The sequence below is a fragment of the Epinephelus moara genome, chromosome 2 (genome assembly GCF_006386435.1).
Source record: "Epinephelus moara isolate mb chromosome 2, YSFRI_EMoa_1.0, whole genome shotgun sequence".
NCBI classification, from domain to species: Eukaryota; Metazoa; Chordata; class Actinopteri; order Perciformes; family Serranidae; genus Epinephelus; species Epinephelus moara.
Window position 1 is genome coordinate 34,246,771 of NC_065507.1, and position 19,475 is coordinate 34,266,245.

Here is a 19,475-nt window from a genome sequence, read left to right on the forward strand (position 1 = left end):
AGGATGAAAAGGCCTCTTTGAAAATCATCAAGAAGAAGAAAAACACAAGTCAACTGTTAAATACAAACATTTATATTCCAACTTCTTGGTTGAAAAACAGGTACACAAATATTCATGTCCAGTATAAAATGTGACTATGTACATTTACAGTAGCACAGGAAACTAACAGTAGTCTTGTCTGTATGACAGACACTATATAGATCAATGTAACACCCACTGATGGAATAACGTTCCTGTAGTTAAAGCAACACGTTGACCCATTGATGAACTTATTTTCACACATCTGCTCCTCTTGTTTGAAACAACAGCATGCTTTTAAAACAGTGTTTATCACTTATGGTTTGAAAAGTAATAAATGTGTTTTTGTCCTCTACAGTACTGTGAAATGCTCTAAAATAGCACATCCATTTATGGAATTTAATGTAAAGTAAAGATTTTCTTTATTACGGTTGTTATTTCTGTTATATCATCTCACAGTGCATCTGTGAGTGATCTGTAACACTGACTGCATACACTGAATATGTTTACATGAACACTAATATTCCACAATAATTCTGAACCTGACAATATTCTGAATTTAATACAGGGCATGTTAACAGCACATTTTGTGTAGATATTCAAAATGTACCATTTTCAGATTGAGACATGTGGGATATGCCGGTATTAGCTGGGTTTTAGGAGCATTCTTTGGACATGCATGCATCTCAATTGGGGATTTTACCACAGTTTGGGGCACATGGCCTTGTGTCTGTTTACGGTCAGCTTTGTATGCTGTCATGGATACACTGTATGCAAATCAACTCGTCAACAGTTTGCAAGGCTGTGGGGTAGAGATGCATACCCAAAAGAAAAGCCCATAATTCATGTCAGAAGGAGAAACACACCTTCTGTCAAACATTATGAAAGACTTGGATATCAACAAGTTTTTGGATATGCGCAAATATTATAACACCAACCTTTTCAAGAGGGTGGTTGAAGGAATGAAAGAGGGAGGCTGTGTTTGCATGGTTGAACTAGTCCGCCATCACAAAGAAGCAAATGGCACAAGTGGCTCTAGTCGTCCCACTATTCCATATTTTCATATGATAAACGTCATGTTAGGGCACATTTATTAGAGCATGCACTGCTGAAAATGGGAATATTAGTGGAGTACTACTTTTCATTAGCTATGTAAACAGCTTTATAGGAAAATTGTCTTTTTTAGATTAAGGGCAAAAATGAAATATTCTGTGCATGTCAACATAGTCACTGAGTGTACAAAATGTGGTAAAACCCAAACATCTTGCACAACAACTAGGATAAATCGAACTCCTTTTGTCCAGTTGTAATGATGTCACTGTAACGGCTGCTGACCCCATCATGGACATTGCCTTCAGGTCTGATGAGCAATCTGAGCGATTTTCTGCAGCATCTCCTCCGACTCCAGCTGTTCAAGAGTCAATAGAGACAGACCCAACTGGTCCTCCTGGAGAGATTGACAGGGACAATATTAGAGAGCAGGTAAAAAGTACAAGTACAGTGATCACAGACTGTCTGTTCAACAATGTTCAGTGTCCTGCTAAACTAAGGACCTCTGGTTAATTATGCTGCTCACTATGCATCTCTGAGTAACTTAAAGTTGGGAGAAAGCTGCTACATGATATAAACAGGCTTTTACTTTGCTTGATTAGTGCTAACTGGGCAAAAGTAAAAAAAAAAATTCTCTTAAAGTTTTTTACTCTTCTGTCTTACCCACTGTTAGAAATTAACTTTTGACTAACCTACAGAAGCTCCGAAATCTAAGAGGTATTTTTACCGGCCAAAGTAATAAATTTAGCCCTTTCATCAAAATATCAAGTTTAGTACTGAATGGGGGTCAAAATACTTTTTTTGTACATGCACTGGTGCTTCCAACTTTTACAATTACATGCACTTCTTTTTTATTACCAACACCCAAAGTTTTTTTTTCTGCACCCTTTGGTGTATTTGTCCCTTTTTCTCTGCACTTCCTCCCTAACCAGTTTCGACCAAAAGAAATCCAATACACACTGATGCAACATTTTCTTTGTCAGAACATTTCAAATACGAGGAAATCATCAATATGTTGTAATGTAATTTGAGCTGAATTTCCCTTTAATTTTCTCAAAAACAGCACAGGGAAGTAAGTTCAAATTTTACATGATCATAGTCATAGTCACAGAGTGATACTGAACAAAAATGACACTGAAAATTTCAGTTAAAGCGACAGTGACAGTGACAGCAACAGCGAAAGTGAAAGTAAAAGCCAACCCCAGATTCACTCGTTTGGTTTTCCTCTCACTATTTTTGCATTTTTTCAGCACTGTATCTCAGGGATGCCTGCTTGTTATGGTCTGGCACCTGGGCACTACCTTTTTATAAAGCCCCGACCTCACCTTAGTGCTGTGGGGAAACACACCAAAAAACATCTCGAGCACAGACAATATGCAGACAGAGGCAGAAGGCAGAGTCTCTACAGAAAAATACACTGTGACATACCTCTAGAGGGTCATAAGTGAAGCTTAAGAGGAATTACTTCTTTATGTGGCAATACACTATTTTTTTTAGGAAAATCCTGCACAGTATATTTTTCATTTCTGAAGGAAAACAGTTATTCATTTCATATGCGAGTTTAAAAATTAAGACATTTTCAATGTGTTACAACTAAATTTGAGCAGACTTACTTAAAGTTATTTACAGTCATGGAAACATTTTTTAGCAGTAATCCCTTATGCTTCTCAACAAAGGTGTGAGTCATACCTGTCTAAAAGGCTGAGCCATTTGACGCAGGAAGTGCTTGGAAAGCTGGACAGCCTCATCCACAGTAAGGTTCAGACTGCCGTCATTGATGTGCTCCTGGATCCAGCGAGGAAGCTTGCCACGTTTGTCTGCACGGGCGTAACGCTGCGGACAGGAGACACACTCATCACAAACTGATTGATCATTACTAAAAGGGAAAAACTGCTCCAACTGAGCTACTTAAACACTAAAATCAGAACAATGTGGTTGATGGGACCTGCCAGCAGTGAATGTGAAGCAGGGTGATGCTAACAAACAGTGTACTGTAACAAGGTTAAAAATGTAGACTGGGCAGAATCACCACACACCTTGTCAGCAAAGATCATAAGTCCGTAGTCAGTCTTGCCTCTGATGGCTCTGCCCACACACTGGGCCGCATGACGCATGGCATCAAATGTCAGGAAGTCATTCTCTCTGATCTGAAATTGATCCCGCAGGTACTCCAGACGAGCCTGAAACATGCGAATCAGTGAGGAAATCAGTGTCACGCTATGAACAAAGCCATGACTGTAGTCAGACTGTGTCCAGACTGCTGTGTCCAAAATCACTCCTGTGTTCACTCATCCACTATTTCCTTTGTAAAAGACACTCAATAGTTTATTTTGTAGCGAGCAGCAAACTGAGATTTCCGACATTATTAAATCATCATCACTTTGTGTCATTGCTGACAGAGCAAGAGTTGCACATTGATAATTTTGTCATCTATAAAATGTGATACATTTCGTTGTGGGACTGTTGGCAGAAAGTAGAATGTACACCACAAACAGGATTTTTTTTATTCAATTGTGAACTTTTGAGGGCAATGACATTCAAAAAATAAAATGTCAGAGGGTAAATGAAGTGGGTTTTATAGTAAGAGTGAGTAGTTTCAGACATAGCCAGAGTAACGCTGTTAGTTCTGACCTTTAGGATGCGGCTCTGTGTGTAAACATAAGGTACTCCAAACATGATGACTGCCCGGCCAAAGTGGTGCACTGAACAGAAAACAGAACAAGATTCGTAGTTACAAAGCTGAAAACCTGGACTCAAAATACATCCAAATTCAGGTGAAATGTTTACTGATCGTTTTCCTTATCTCGTGTATAACTATGAAGAATACGTTGCATACCAAAATCTATTCCCTCGGACACCTTTCCCCTGGCCACAGACAGGAGGATGGCTCCTCTGCCATTCTCACATGCCTAGGGAGCAGACACAGACAAAAAAGGGTCAGAGGTCAAAAGTCTGCCTGCCACCAGGATATCAGGAAGATAAAATATTACTAGTTTGCTTTGATCATTTACAGCACAGCTATGCTAAATGAGTCAATCAAAGGCATTGTGTCTTCTGCTTTCACCAACTTGATCTGCTATTAACATTTTGGCAGCTGTAAACTACAAATATCTGAGTCTTTTAATTACAATACACAAAGAAAGATGACAGGTGTCTCTCTGACCTCCTGGTATTTCTCCAGGGCCATGCTGGTCTCTGCAGCATCTGGAGTCTCAATGAAGATCAGCTTGTTTCTTTGGATATTCTCTAGGATACCCTGCAAACACACATGTACAAAAACATATAAGGTCACTGTTCTTACTTTCATAAACATACAATGAAAAATAATGTCTGCTGTATTCTGCTTTAACAGAACAACATATACTTAAAGATGGGGTAGGCAGTTTAATCTTGGCGTCACTGTGCAAAAATCCAATATTAAACTTTAAGGAAACTGTAATTCAAGTGGACTGAGAGAAAACTAGACTTCTGCACCTCTGCTTGTATCTGTTTTCAGGCTTTGGAAAATCTAGGCCATTACGTGAGACTTTGGCCAATCACAGGTCATTTCAGAAAGAGGGCGTTGCTACTGGCTGTTGTACAAATGCAGATACACATGCAGGGCCCTTCAGTGAAAGCCTGATTTAATGGCAGAGAGTCCTGCAGAGAAGGTTGCTATTCCAGCATTGGCAACAACTGCCTACACTGCAGAGCAACCGAAAAATGGAAGACGGACTTGCCAAAAAGAGAGTCTGATGATAAAAGAAATAAAACCCGTGTCAATATCTGCGAAGAATCTCAGATATGATGAGAAAATGCTAATTGTTTAGGCTTCGGCTAACTGTAGCCAAAGGCTGACGCAGTGCATTTGCTCAGTCCCTCCTTGCCCCACCGAATTCAGCTGTCAACCTTTTTTACTTCTTCTTTTCTTTTTTTTTTACTATAATAACGGCACGGTGGTGTGGTGGTTAGCACTCTCGCCTCACAGCAAGAGGGTTGCCGGTTCGATCCCGGGCGTGGGAGCCCTTCTGTGCTGAGTTTGCATGTTCTCCCCGTGTCAGCGTGGGTTCTCTTCGGGCACTCCGGCTTCCTCCCACAGTCCAAAAACATGCAGATTGGGGACTAGGTTAATTGATAACTCTAAATTGTCCGTAGGTGTGAATGTGATCGTGAATGGTTGTTTGTCTCTATGTGTCAGCCCTGCGATAGTCTGGCAACCTGTCCAGGGTGTACCCTGCCTCTCGCCCGATGTCAGCTGGGATAGGCTCCAGCCCCCCCGCGACCCTCAAGAGGATGAAGCAGTTAGAAGATGAATGAATGAATGAAAAACTAATATGAACATATGTTATATGAAATGCTCTATAAAAAGATGTCAATCAAGTACTACACTGAGCAACCCAAAAAAGGAAGACAGACTTATAAAAAAAGAGTCAAAAAGAGAGTCTAACAAAATAAAACATGTTAATACTGGCAAAGTGTTTCAGAGAAGATGAGATAATGTTGCTAATAGCTTATAGCTATCTTAGCTAATAAGCTAACTAGAGTCAAAGGCTCACGGCTGCAGCTTCAAGTTCACAATTATGTAGCTGATATTGCCTACAGAACTTGAAATCACAGCGGCCTCTCTGCCTCACTACCTGCAGCTACAGACCACCACACCAGGAGGAGAGCTGGCAGCAGCTCCAAAGACAGACCTCCAATCAGTGGCTGCAACAACATGAATACAACCAGTGCAAACCCCAGCTCCAGCCCCGACTTGCCCAAGCTAAAAAGTAAGACATAGTGCTGCCGCTGGCCACCAGCCTCCTGTAACACCTGATGCTGAGGGGTACAGCTACCGACCAAAGGTCCGTTGTGAGCTGCTGCCTACTCATCTCCTGGGAAGCACCCCACAGAGTTGTGGAGAGCAAGGTGGAGGGATGGTGGGGTGGCTAACATTAGCTTGTTAATTCTTGTCTCATTTGTGGTCTGATAAACAGAGAGGGAGCAGGGCAAAAGGGGCTGAAAGGTTGACTGTGCTGTGTGCAACTCTACAACAAAATAAATCAACGTATGAGAAACACTGGGTTACTGTAAGGAGCGTGTGCATATGCCCGTGGTCGTCAGATGGAATAGGCTTAGAACAGAGAGTGGGGAGCTGCAGGAGAACGGGGTATTCTCAAATTCTGCCTTTTTTCCCTCCTTATCTAGGTTCCTGTCTACCCCAGCTTTAAGCATTACTGACACGATAACTCCTCTGTTTCAATGATGCAAATGTTTTAAATATTATTAGTAGTAGTAGTAGTAGTATTAGTAGTAGTAGTAGTAGTAGTACTACTACTGTTTTAAGGAAGAGGATAAATCAGGATCCATATTAACAAAAACCAGCATAGTCTCTCAGGTGTGTGTGCTGTCTCTCTCCACACACTGACCTGTTCATACCAAGACGCCACTATATTCTCCATGTACACGTAGCTGGTGAAAAATGCCACGATGCCATCGGGAACGATTGCAGACATCTCTAGAAGTAGGTTGCCATAGTTACGAATCACAGCTGGAAACAAAATAAAAAAAGAAAAGCAATTTTATTGAACAAAGAATGATATGTTTTGTGTTTAGAACAGTTCAAGATATTATGTTCTGAAAAAAAAAGAAAAATGTGTACGTATTTATGTCATAGCTGCAATTTTCATCAAATAGATATTTTATTGTTAAGGTGATATTATTACTGTATGTCAATCTCTCTTTAGAACATGATGCTTAGAGACATTTCTACTAACCAAAATCTTCTCTGGTCTCAAACTTTGAGCTCAGGGCCACCTGATCATTTCCCCTGCCAACAATCTATAAGAGAAAACAAAGGAAGAAAAAGAAAGACAGTTCAGTAACACAATTTTCCTTGTTGAAATGATGTGATTAAATGTTTGAACATGGTCAAGAATGTAGTGGTTTTATGACACAATCTGTCCACGTCAGTTGTTCACCAATACACCAGAGCTGCCACAGTGAGTGTGATTTTGAATGTGTGTGTCCCCGAGTGCAGTTACACACCAGAGGACAGAGGCAGGTCCGTGCCAGGGTCATGGTGAAGGATGCCATGGTAACTGGGCGGAAGTCGAGGATTCGGGGATAGATGTCCAGTGGAGAGAGAGTCTGAAGTGATCAAACAGAAGGAGAGGAGAGTCAAAATAAGAGCTGGAATTTTTTTTGTCAGTACACATCTACAAACACCATGACTGCACGCGGGAACAGAAAATCAAACAACTTTCCAGAATGAATCAAGTTACAGATTCAATATTCAGACCACCAGTGTGAATACAAATGGCAATGATAAGTATTAATCACTGAAATACTTGTTGAACATTTTAAGAAAAGCAATTCATCGAAGTACGAAGACATAAATTAAAACAACTAGGCCAACTTTCCCCCTGTAGCGTTTCCAAGTGGTACTGTTGGCGCAGCTGTGGCAAAGACAACCAAATCATTTTCCGTTTTCCTCAGAGCCCAGCAGCTACCAAAATACAGGACACACGGCATTTTGTTTTCTACAGTTATTTCACTTGTTCCACCACCCAATTTTTTAGCTACTGGGGATATTGACTGCAAAACACTTTGAGGTAACTGAAGATAGCTAAGCAATAGCTACCAGGGAAAACAAATGTGCCTATCCTTCTCCTCCTTTGCTTGATACCCTTCTAATGTGCTGTAAATCAAGCCTTTGTTTTCCTGAGACATCGTACCTGATGACGCACAGAATTGCATGTCAAAAGTAAGGTTTACAGGGAACTAATCTAAACACCAATGGTGGTATTATTCAACAGCCATTTTTGTTGTGCAATCAACATTCACTTGAAAAGAATTGTATTAACTAGCTTGTACCGTGAAAACGATTTCCACTTTAACAAAAAGGCAACAGGGAAATTCAGTAAAGCATTACATTAAATAAACTGCAGGATTATCTTTTAAGAAGCAAGATGATATGGTAAGTGTCAAGAGGTCAATGGAATGGTGTTTTCATCCGATAAAGAATGAAGGGAGAAGAAATGGAGCAGATATTTAAAGAATGTTAAAACAGACAAAGAAAACGCAGCTTGACTCACAGGAATTCGAAGACAGACACATGTTCCATTTTTTTCCAGCCATAAGGCAAAAGTTTGGTAAATTACAGGGCTCGGATGATTGTAAACTGAGCAGAGAAGAAAGAGACAGAGTGGTAACTAACTTACCCCTGAGGTGATGACGACTGACTGAAATCTTTGGAAAACAGGTTTGATGGCAATTGAAGGGTCCATACAGCTGAGAGAGGAGCAGAGACAGATAACAGTCAAAGTCAACCTAATGTTTCACTATTTACAGCACACAGACTTAGCCCTGCATCACATCACATGTTTGACCTACTATAACCTGCAAATACTTAAAAAGAGGTTAGATTTGGCAGAAACTTCATATATATAGTCAAGACACCTTCTGTCCTAGGACCCTTGATTTAGAAACAAAAAACAGTTCAAAGAAACATTTAATGAGTAAAAAATGGAAGAAACCTCAGGAAGAGCACCTCAGGAGGAGATCCCTCTCCAAGGATGGACAGACAATAAGAAAAAAATGAGCAAATACAAAATAATAACATAATTGTGTATAAAAGTGTAATAAGAACAGTTGATTTTTTTGTCCTTCGGAATGAGACTTCTGAGTCATTGTAACTAAACTCTCTTGAAACACTTGCTGGCTGCTAACAGCACAGTGAGCAGCTGAAAATGAGGAGGTAAAAAATTTTTAGTAGGTAAATGGCAGAAACAACTTTTATCCCAAAATGTCTGCCTCCTCACCTTGTCACGTGTTCTGAATCTGCACAGCTGAAACCCACTATTATTGTGAAAATGGTAAATACATAACTGTAACTGTCAGTCATATAAGTCACTGGATAAACTGTTGTACATGATCTGATTTAAGGGTCAACTGTAGAGCTTTGCATGGGCCTCCCTTGGGTCAGGGCCATTGTACCCTTTGACCCCCCAATAGCGAGTCTGCATGCATGCATTTTAAATGCTAAACATGCTGATGATATTTTAGATAATGTTTGATAATTTTAGATGTTTTGTAAAACAGAGTCCTCGTCAAACGTTCAAATGGCAAAATCTACAAATATCTGTACTATTCACAATTACCAGTGGATTTGCTTGTGTTGACCACTAAGACACCAACATATCAAAGTAGACATAAATCTGTAATGATTCTATTCCATCCCACCTGAAGTGCAGCACAGGGTTGGCGATGGTTGGTGTTCTGTCTTCGAAGGGCTCAATGATTATAGTGAAACCTTAAAACAGAAAAAGAAAACATGCTAAATCAAGTTAAAAAATAAAAAAAAAAGCAGTGATTGGAGTAAACAGCAACATCTGTCTCACTAAATCTGACTTCTACCACACATCTTACTGCAACTACACAGTCTGCAAAAGCAATATTTTTGATGACAGTGTCTGGTTAAAGTACTTATAGATGCACAGAAATGTTTAAGTACCTTGGCTGTAGGTGCTGACCAGGGTAGCAAAGTTAGAGATAAGAGTAACAGCTGAGAAGTCAGCAATGTCAGCAATCTCCAGAGTTCGTAGCAACGACTGTAACCGCTCTGCACAAAACCTGAAGAGACGCAGAGGGATGGGTAACAGATTAGGAGAAAATGTTTCCAAACGAGAGTTTGAAGAAAATAAATTATAAGGATGTCACTAAATAAGTAAACAAGAAAATGTCTACTATAAATACAGTGTTTTATATTTTTTTCCTGTATACTTTAACTTCTGCCCTATTCCGTCTTTTACTCTAAATATAAACATACTTGAAGAGCATTGTTAGAGGGAGCCTGAGATCTAAGATTTTTATTGCCAACGACTTATTCTCTGTAACTGTTGTGTACATGTCAATAAATACACAAAATACTGAGGAGGAGAGGGAGAGAGTGACAGAGCAAGAAACTGACTATGTAAGGCTTGTGTCTGTCTGGAGGATTCAAGCAGAAATTAGTTTATAAAAAGAGTGGAGACTTAAGTGATTTCATTTTTTTATGATTTAAATTTTTTTATTGAGTTTTCTTTTTATAGGGTATACATTTTACATTTAATGCAGTAATGCATAGATTTCAGTTAAGTTGCTACCCATTGAAATAATATTATAAAAACCGAGAAATTAAATTAAAAGAAACATTACAAAACACAGGCGGGGAAAAAAAAAGAGAATAGATGACAAAAATGTACTACAACCAATAAGAACAAAACTAAATAAATAAATTTAAAAAAACAGAACAGGTTAGTGCTGAGTTGTGCAGAGTACATAGTAAATTAGTTCGCAGCAATATCATACATGTATACATTTTAAAAGTTTACACCATAGAATATACAATTAATTATTTATGAGCTGGACACACTTTAGACCCCAACGTATAGGTGTGGTACTTTCCCCATTTCAAATCATATTTCTCCACCTTATCCAACAGTCTGTATGATAGGCGTTCAAAAGCAGCCAACTGCCCAAGAGATGTATACCACAAAGATGGCGCAGGTGCAGCAGATGCTTTCCAGTCTTTAACCAGCAGTTTCCTCCCTAACATAAAGGCAGTTTGGATCCACTCCGCTAAGGGAGGATTCAGATCTTTTAGTACGGAAGGATCTCCCAAAATAAATAACTTGGGAGAAAATGGAATATTGACACCAGTGATGTTTTCCACTGTAGTGTGAATTACAGACCAATATTCCTGAACTTTTGAACAGTTCCAGAGCATGTGCACTAAACCGCCATCCTTGTCATGACACCTCCAACACTCAGGGCTATCAGCCAAGCCTGCTCTGTGGAGCTTGGCTGGTGTCCAATAAGTTCTATTTAAAATTTTGAATTGAATCAATCTTGTTCGTAATTCCCTTGATAATTTCTTCCCGTTGCTGAGAATTTTCAACCATTCCTCCTCTGTATAAGGTACCTTTAAATCAGTTTCCCAACATAATTTTAATACAGTTATTTTAGAATCAGATGCCTTGAGAATCATTGCATAAGAGGAGGCTTCATGACCCCGACCAGAGATGTTCAAAATCCTCTCTAGAGTTTCGACACTAGGTGGTGTTGATGAGGGGGAGCCAATGACTTTCCCTAGCAGGTGTCTTAACTGTAGATAATGCCAGTATTGATTCTGTGGTAGGTTGAATTCTTTTTGAAGTGTTTCAAAGGTTTTTAGTGTGTCCTCCTGGTATAGGTCCCCTAGAGCTACAATGCCCTTTTGGTACCAAGATTTCCAGAGAAAAGGTTTTTTGTCTATACAAAGCTTGGGATTTAGCCAGATCCCAGCAGACCTGTGAAAATAGGGGTCAAATTTAAATATCTTGGCTATTTTATTCCACACCCATTGGATATGAGAAATAATGGGATGTAAACAACTTTGCGGGGTCAGTTCAGCTGATATACAGTTTATAGGTTCAAGAGGTGCACAAATGGTGCTCTCGAGATGAAACCATGGTGGGGCTCTTTCTGGGGGCAAAGCCCATTGTGCCATATGTTTAATAGTAAATGCATAGTGGTAAAGTAATAGATTAGGCACACCAAGGCTACCTCTTTCTACTGGTCTCTGTAGTTTTTTCAGGCTCAACCTGGGGCGTGTATTATTCCATATGAATTTATTACAGATTTGATCAAATTGTTTAAAATAATGAGGTGGGATTCTGATTGGAGGAGCCTGCAGCAGATAGTGAAATCTCGGAGCACAGGTCATTTTAATAATATTCGCCTTCCCCCACATAGAGAGAAACAGTGGAGTCCACCTCTCAACATCAGCCCGCATTCTTTCCAAGAGTGGTTCAAAATTGATTTTGATTAAATCAGAAAGTTGTGGGGTAAATGTTATACCTAAGTATTTGATACCTCTCTTAGGCCAGTCAAAGTTACCAGATTGGAAGAGGAATCTGGGACAGTATGAGGTAAGGGGGAGGGCCTCAGACTTCGTCCAATTCACTTTGTAGCCTGAGATAGAGGAGAATGTACCAATAATTTTAAATAGGGAAGGAAGTGAGTGTTCAGGGTCGGAGACCAGCAAAAGAATGTCGTCCGCATATAACATCAATTTATGACATTTTTCACCAACTTGAATGCCTGGAAATGTTTGCTCCCTACGGATGGCAGCCGCCAAGGGTTCAAGTGCAATGGCAAAGAGTAATGGTGATATTGGATCACCCTGTCTTGTCCCTCTTCCCAAGCCAAATGATGATGATATGATACCATTAGATAACACAGATGCTGTAGGATGTGTATATATAAGGCTAATCCATTGCATAAATTTCTTACTAAAACCAAAGCTTTCCAGGGTGGAGTGCAGATACTGCCATTCCACCCTGTCAAACGCCTTTTCAGCATCTAGTGAGATTGCAGCCATAGGAGAAGTTTCATTTTGAGCTGCCCACATAATATTTATGAATCTTCTAATGTTATCTACATATGAACGAGACCTTATAAAACCAACCTGATCTGGATGGATCAGAGAGGTTATAACCTTGTTCAGGCGGTTAGCTAAAATTTTTGATAAAATCTTACTATCGCATGAGGTTAAACTAATAGGTCTGTAATTTTTGCAGTCCAATAGGTCCTTTCCTTCTTTTGGAATGAGAGTAATAACGGCCTCAGTTAGAGAGGGAGGGAGCTTTTTCTCCACAAACGCCTCATTATAGGTATCTAGAAACAATGGTGCCAACTCCTCTGCAAAGACCTTAAAAAATTCTGCCGTAAACCCATCTAAGCCAGGGGCCTTATTTGAGGGACATTGTTTAATGGCCTCAGCTATCTCCCACATAGTAATGGGTGAATCCAGGCATTCAAGTTGGTCTACAGACAACTTAGGCAAATTAAGAGCAGACAAGAAAGCAGAAATGTCACTCCTGTCCACCTTTGATTCAGAAGTATAAAGACTAACATAGTAGTTTCTAAAGGCTAGATTTATCTCCCTGGGGTCAGTCAGGAGATGTCATCATCCCTTCTAATTACAGAGATAGCACTCATTGCTTCTTTTTGTTTGATGTAGCTAGCAAGTAATCTCCCCGCCTTCTCACCTTCCTCAAAATATTTTTGTTTTGCACGGAAGAGAGAAAACTCCACCTTCCGGGTCATAATTAAATTATACTCATATTTCAACCTTGTCAGCCTAGTGAGATTTTCAGAGGATGTGCTCTTTCTAAGATTTGATTCTGCAATTTCGATCTGCTTCTCAAGCTCCTGCAGTTTAGCATGATTTTCTCTTTTTTATATGAAGAGTACTGTATTATGTGGCCTCTTAAAAAGGCTTTCAAAGCCTCCCAGGCCACCCCTGCTGAGGGAGCTGTAGCCCAATTAGTTTCAATATATAGATTGATTTGTGTTCTAATAAATTCCTTGAAGGCCACGTTTAGCAAGAGGCTAGAATTAAGTCTCCATCTAGTCGACTTTTCTGGCTTACTAGATAACATCATTTGGAGAAATACAGGACTATGATCTGACTATGGGGCGGAGATGAGGAGAAAACAAACACCCTTAATATCATCCCAAAAAAAAAACATAAAAAAAAACATTAGGTTCCCCAGAATATATACCGTAAGTTTGTATACGTTTACTCCTTAGTCTATAATATATGCGAGAAGAGAACTGAGTTAACAGTAGTTTATTAAACCAAGACTTTAGAATAATCATCTCATACAATAAGCAGGTTGATCCGTTACATAATCAACTATCCTGAGCAAGATTAAAAAAAAAGAGGAGGAGGAGAACTGTAATGTTTTACGATAGGGATGCCAAAAATCAAAAAGCAGCTTGCCCCTCCTCATCCAAAACACCAACATCAAAATAAAGTAGTGGCTTATAGCCTTACCCCGAATGAAAAGTCAAATAATAAAGGCAACGTGCCTGCATTGAATACTTTATCAAAAAAAAAAGGGGATGTCATACCAAAGCAGGTTAGCCTAGGGAGCGAATGTAAGTCAGTGCCTCTTTACAGTCATCAAAGTGGCGGGGACCTTGCGACGATCTTACGGTGAGCACTGCTGGATAGTCCAAGGAGAATTTAATGCGCTTTTCGTGGAGCATCTTCTTGCACGCATTGAACTTGATGCGTTTATCAGTCACCAGTTTAGAGTAATCTGCAAAAACCATGATGTGGTGATCTTTCCAGGTGACTTTGTCCATTTTTCGTGCCGCTGCTGCGATGCGGTTCCGGTTCTGGAATCTCAGGAATCTAGCGATGATTGGTCTCCTTGATGGGGAGACAGGACCTGAACTTGGTGCCGTTCCAATCCTATGCACTCTTTCCAGTTCCAGACCCATTGGGAAGTCCAGGTTCAGAATCTCCGGCAGAACTGTGCTCAGAAACGCCAGGGTGTCGCCGCCTTCGCAGGACTCTGGAAACCCAATGAAGCAGAGGTTGTTTCGTCTGTCTCGGTTCTCCAGATCATCCAGCTTCTGTCGGAGGGCCTCCACTTCAGCAGCTGTGGCTGCAGGATTCACTTGTTGCAGCTCGTTGGCGTCCTCCAGAAATTCCAGGCGACTCTCAACTTGTGTTATACGGTAAGCAATATCGGCTAATTTGCTGTCTGTGGCCCTTGTTGTCGCCCCTATAGCCTCTAATTTCTTATCGTGGGCCTCTGACTTCTCTAGAATCAGTGCCGTGAGTTTTGCAAATTCTATAGCCACTTCACCGGAGATATTGCCATTAGCGGGTTCACCGAGAGCAGACACTTCAGATGGCAGTGAGTCGCACTGATTGGTTTGGCTCGTGGTCGCCGGTTCATTAGCCCTCGGTCCACTAGTGCCAGTTTTTGGCAGGTACTTCTAGTCGCGTTCGGCATTCTTGAGTATTAGTTTCAAGTTTCTGCAAAGTCACTTGATTAGACTTGGGTTCTTTGTTAAGAAAATAATTTAAAAGCGAGCAGGTGTGGACTCCACTCTCACTCAGGCAGCCATACTCGTCAACCCGTCACGTGACACCCCTTACTAGACTTAAGTGATTTCAGTTTCAATGAGTTGCTGAAGCCAACACTGACCTGAGAGGCTTGCGGTCGATGCAGACTTTGTCGAAGATGTCTTTGAGGAACTGCGGGGCACTCTCCTGTACGACATGTTGGACCCTCAGACGGGACTTCAGATACTCCAAGAAACGTTTCAAGAAACCAACAAAGTGCTCTGCTGTGCGAATAGTACCAGGGACTGCCTCTGGGAGAGAGAGAGGAGCAGAAAACAGCAATGTTATCATTTTGTGTTTTTGTCTTAACCATCAGTGCAATGAAAGGATGAAGGATGCAACCAAATAAAATTACTCCCTTGGGTTTTTATGCCTCCACCAACCAGTCAAGTTACAGTTTACATCCATATCTGTCCAGAATCTATGTAACCATGACAGCAGACAATGCTTTAAATATGGATGTTGCTGCAAAGAAGCTACATATTCTCAAACATGGATACTTCACACATATCTTCAACCCGGCAGCACTGAAGATCTATACAATCAGCACAGTTTCAACGTGGACACCCAAGATTATAATAACCAATTCAGTGTCTGAACAAATGTCTCCCCTTCTGTTCCTGAGTTATGGCGTTGAATAATGGCCAGAAAAGTGTTTTGCAAAACATTATGATGTCACAATAAAGTTGACCTTTGACCTTTTGGATATAAAATGTCATCACTTCATCATTTTATTCAATGAGACATTTGTGTGGAATTTTGTCATAATTAGCGTATGAATTCCATAGTTATGACCAAAAGCTTGTTTTGTGAGGTCACAGTGACCTGTGACCACCAAAATCTAATCAGTTCATCTTTCAGTCAAAGTGGATGTTCGTGTCAAATTTGTGGAAATTACCTCAAGGTGTTCTTGAGATATTTCGTCCACAAGGATGATACAGAAAGGGTCACAGTGACCTTGACTTTTGACCGCCATATTCTAATCAGTTCATCGCTGTTTTCTTATATGAACTGCCGACAGTGTCCGGAAAAATCAGGTCCAATCATTGCCTGGAGTTTCTTTTTCACACATGTAACACAAAACAGGAGATAGTCCGTATCAGAATCGTTCTCACCTACTAGAAAAACTATGTTGGGTTTAAGTGAGAGATGGCACCTCAGCAGAGTGTGCAGGAGATGATGCCGATTGCACTGCGGTCAAGTAGCTAGTTCATGATGTGGTCACAAACAACAGAGTCTCTTGCAGTTCCTTGAATTTGTCCGACAATATCTGTTTATGCCCGGAACGTAGTCTCTCTAGTTAGACATTTTCATTGCCGTCTTTCTGTAAATTACCCTTCTCCTTCACCCATGGATTTTTGTTTTCTTTCAGTTTCTTCTGAGCCTCATGATAGAAACTAGCTGTGAATTCTTCGCACAATTACCTGCTTCCTCCCACAATTACCTGCTTCCTCCCACATGGGCTCAGTAGGACATTACACAGACTTTGTACTAGGGAGCTGGCACAGTAAAGTCTGTTTGAGGTCTGATCCAAATGATTCAGACATTTTCATTTCTCACATACAGATTAGTGCATGTGTAAAAGGGGCTAAGTGGACATTTGTGTTAAATTTGAGTTTTGATGTGCAATGCTGCCGACAGCTGTACCTTGAAGAATTTCATCTGGTAACACAGGATTTGCGAGGTAGACATCTGTTTCCCTGGCAACATTGGCTTCCTTCAGCCCCTCCACCAGTCGCCTGTACTCCTGCTTCAGTTTGGCAGCATCTGTCTCCTTTATCCTATCAGACAGCAGGGGAAGCAGGGCAGAGACAGGAAGTTGGTGCACTACAAGAAACAATGACGGATACATCACAATTTCATCATGTGATCATTCTTTCCTGATCAAGGATACGGAGAAAAAAAAAAGGATTTCTGAGTTGTGTTACCTGTAGATCTGATTAACAAAGGAAACAAAATTACTTCACTTATCAGAATGACTTTTTCTTTTCATGAACCCCTGACAATCATGGAATGTTGGTATTGACTTTAAATTTCTGGTATGGTCACATGCCCAGTACAAACTGTGGTGGGACTTACCTATGAAAAAAGTTAGGTACAGCACACAGTTTAAATGCAGGAGTCGGGACAAAACTGTCCATTTTAAGAGGAATGAGTAATGTAGACCAATTTAACATTGTGTTGTGTCATGTTACGAGCCACTGGCTGAATTCACTGTGCCTCTTATATTTTTCTTAGATTATATGTGAGCAAGTAAAAGCCACCAAACACTACAGAGATGTTAAAGAAAAAGACGTCTCTTCTCTCTTCAAATGTTGTTTCCTTAGAGACGAGGGGACTAAGACATGAGGAAACAATACAAGTAATATAACTGAGATGCACTTAATGAGTTGAATGTTTCAGGACACTTTCTGCAGGCAGCCTCTTACTTGTGTATGGTGTTCTGAAGAGTGTCCACATTGGTCTGGCAGCGGTCAAGTGTTCGTCTGGTGATGTTCACGCTCATGGAGTCAATGCACACATTGTCTGAGGGAAAGGGAAAGACACAAAGAGGTGGCAAAGAGGTGTGGGAAGAAAAGATGGGACGAATTAAAGTTTAACATTAAGCAGCCCCTCCTGGACATTACAACCTATCTCTGTGAATTCTGCACAATGCTGTAATTTTGTCCAATCACTGCAGCTTTTGAGTCATTTGACTGAATCATCGTAGTCTGCCATGAGTTTCACAAATCATAGCAGTCCCCCGTATAACGTCACCAAACTCACCTCTTTGTTTCTGGTTGTGTATATGGAGACATGTGTGACACAAACGTGCCAAATTTACCAACAAAAGTTACTGCTAAAGACTGTGCAAGGCAATTCCCTGATATTCTGCACGAAAGCGAAGGTAAACAGTTTTGCACGGCATGCAGCATTGTGGTGAAACTCGCCACTGAGTCATCCCCACATTAGCCGATCTTAAGATTATGGTAAAATTAGCAGAACTACAAAAATAATGTCACATTTTTGTGATTGTTAGACTGTGTGACGGCCCTAAATCTTAATATGAAACTGAGTTTATGTCCTCACCTATATTATGAGCTTCGTCAAACACCACTACAGACTTCTTGGCCAGCTCTTTGGACACCAAGTCAGCTATCTTAGGATCCAGCAGGTAGTGGTAACTGTACACCACAATGTTAGCATGCAGGATCTGAGAGGAGATAAAGACAGCAGACAGTAAACGTGACAAACTAAGAGATACGACACCAACCTTTGTGGAACAGCGTCAAATATTATGACATTATTTCAGTAAGGAGTAACTGTTTCAGATTATCTTCATATTTGTATGCCACCAAATGTTCCTCTTGATAAGAAACTTTTTTTAAAAAAAAACATTTCACACCAGGCTACACATTTCATGTGTGCAAAAGTCTGTAGAGCAACATACTGAGTAGCGCGCCAGATAGTAGGGACACCAGCCTTTTCTCCTGCCATAGTCCTTCAGGTCGTCAAGGTTGTAGATGCCAGCAGGAAGAGGCACCTGTCTACCAACTGAATCAAACTCCTACAGATAAAAAGCAGAACAATGGGGGCGTTCAAGGAAACAAGAGACAGATTCATGCACATTCTCTAAAACTGACTACAAAGCGAATAAATCACATTGATTGAAGGGACTATAGGTTGAAAATTCTGTATTCTGTATTTCTGTAAACAAGAAAGTAAAATTTCACAAACAGTAACACCCTTACACTCTTCAGACACTTATTTTCATTGTTAAGTATCATCTGAGTGATGTTATTTTGCGAGGAGATATTATCATTAATAATTTTTGATACAAATTGTCTACTTCCACTTTAGTTGAAAAATACCAGCTGGTCAGAGCTGGATAAATTTAGGTGACTTCTTACCTCATAGAAGCGACATACAGGCACGCTGGGGTCACTGTGGCGTTGTGCGCGAATGTACGATGCTGTCAGACTGTGGCACTTCCCATCAACCTCCTTACCAAAGCGCAGAGCGCTCACCTGAAGAAGACAAGGCATTTATTTAAAGAAGAATTTCATAGCTGGAAAGATGGTCTTCGCATAAAAATAGGCTGTCTATGCAGTAGAAAGCAACCAACACTTTTGAAATTGGTGCTTCGTGAAGGAAGAAACAGAAGTACAGGGCTGTGGCATTTGCTTTTGCTCAAGAGGTGATAAAATCTACAACTACTTGAATGCAGCACTAGACCAATAAACACTCCCGCTGGTGGTTGACATAATGTGAACTTGGCCATTTTGACAAAGGAAACAATGTGGCTGCCAGCTGATAACAAACAATCTTGAATTACAGTTAAACAGTAAGCTAAAATATGGTTCTGGAAAAAATGTACGCGTGACAAAGGCAACGCAGTAACAGAATCCTGGTTCATATTTCATCAGCACTGCTTAGTTTTATTGTTTGATCTCAGTATTTCCAGCCTCTGTTTTTGCAATTCAGTAAATAGTAAGGTGCCTGCTTCTCTTTCACA

The 19,475-nt window shown here is 40.4% G+C and overlaps 1 protein-coding gene across 1 annotated transcript; it reads right to left on the reverse strand.

The window, feature by feature from the left end:
- Nucleotides 1–69: 69 nt before the first annotated feature.
- On the reverse strand, nucleotides 70–19,040 carry ercc2 (excision repair cross-complementation group 2). Its single transcript, XM_050064648.1, has 18 exons — nucleotides 18,871–19,040; nucleotides 18,411–18,527; nucleotides 18,050–18,173; nucleotides 17,410–17,506; nucleotides 16,628–16,761; nucleotides 15,063–15,231; nucleotides 9,545–9,663; nucleotides 9,274–9,343; nucleotides 8,253–8,322; nucleotides 7,078–7,179; nucleotides 6,807–6,870; nucleotides 6,459–6,580; nucleotides 4,232–4,324; nucleotides 3,905–3,977; nucleotides 3,700–3,770; nucleotides 3,105–3,248; nucleotides 2,758–2,901; nucleotides 70–1,465 (listed from the first exon to the last, which is right to left on the reverse strand). The coding sequence occupies exons 1-18, from the start codon at nucleotides 19,003–19,005 to the stop codon at nucleotides 1,373–1,375; spliced, it is 1,941 nt and encodes a 646-aa protein (XP_049920605.1). The 5' UTR covers nucleotides 19,006–19,040; the 3' UTR covers nucleotides 70–1,372.
- Between the last annotated feature and the right edge of the window lie 435 nt (nucleotides 19,041–19,475).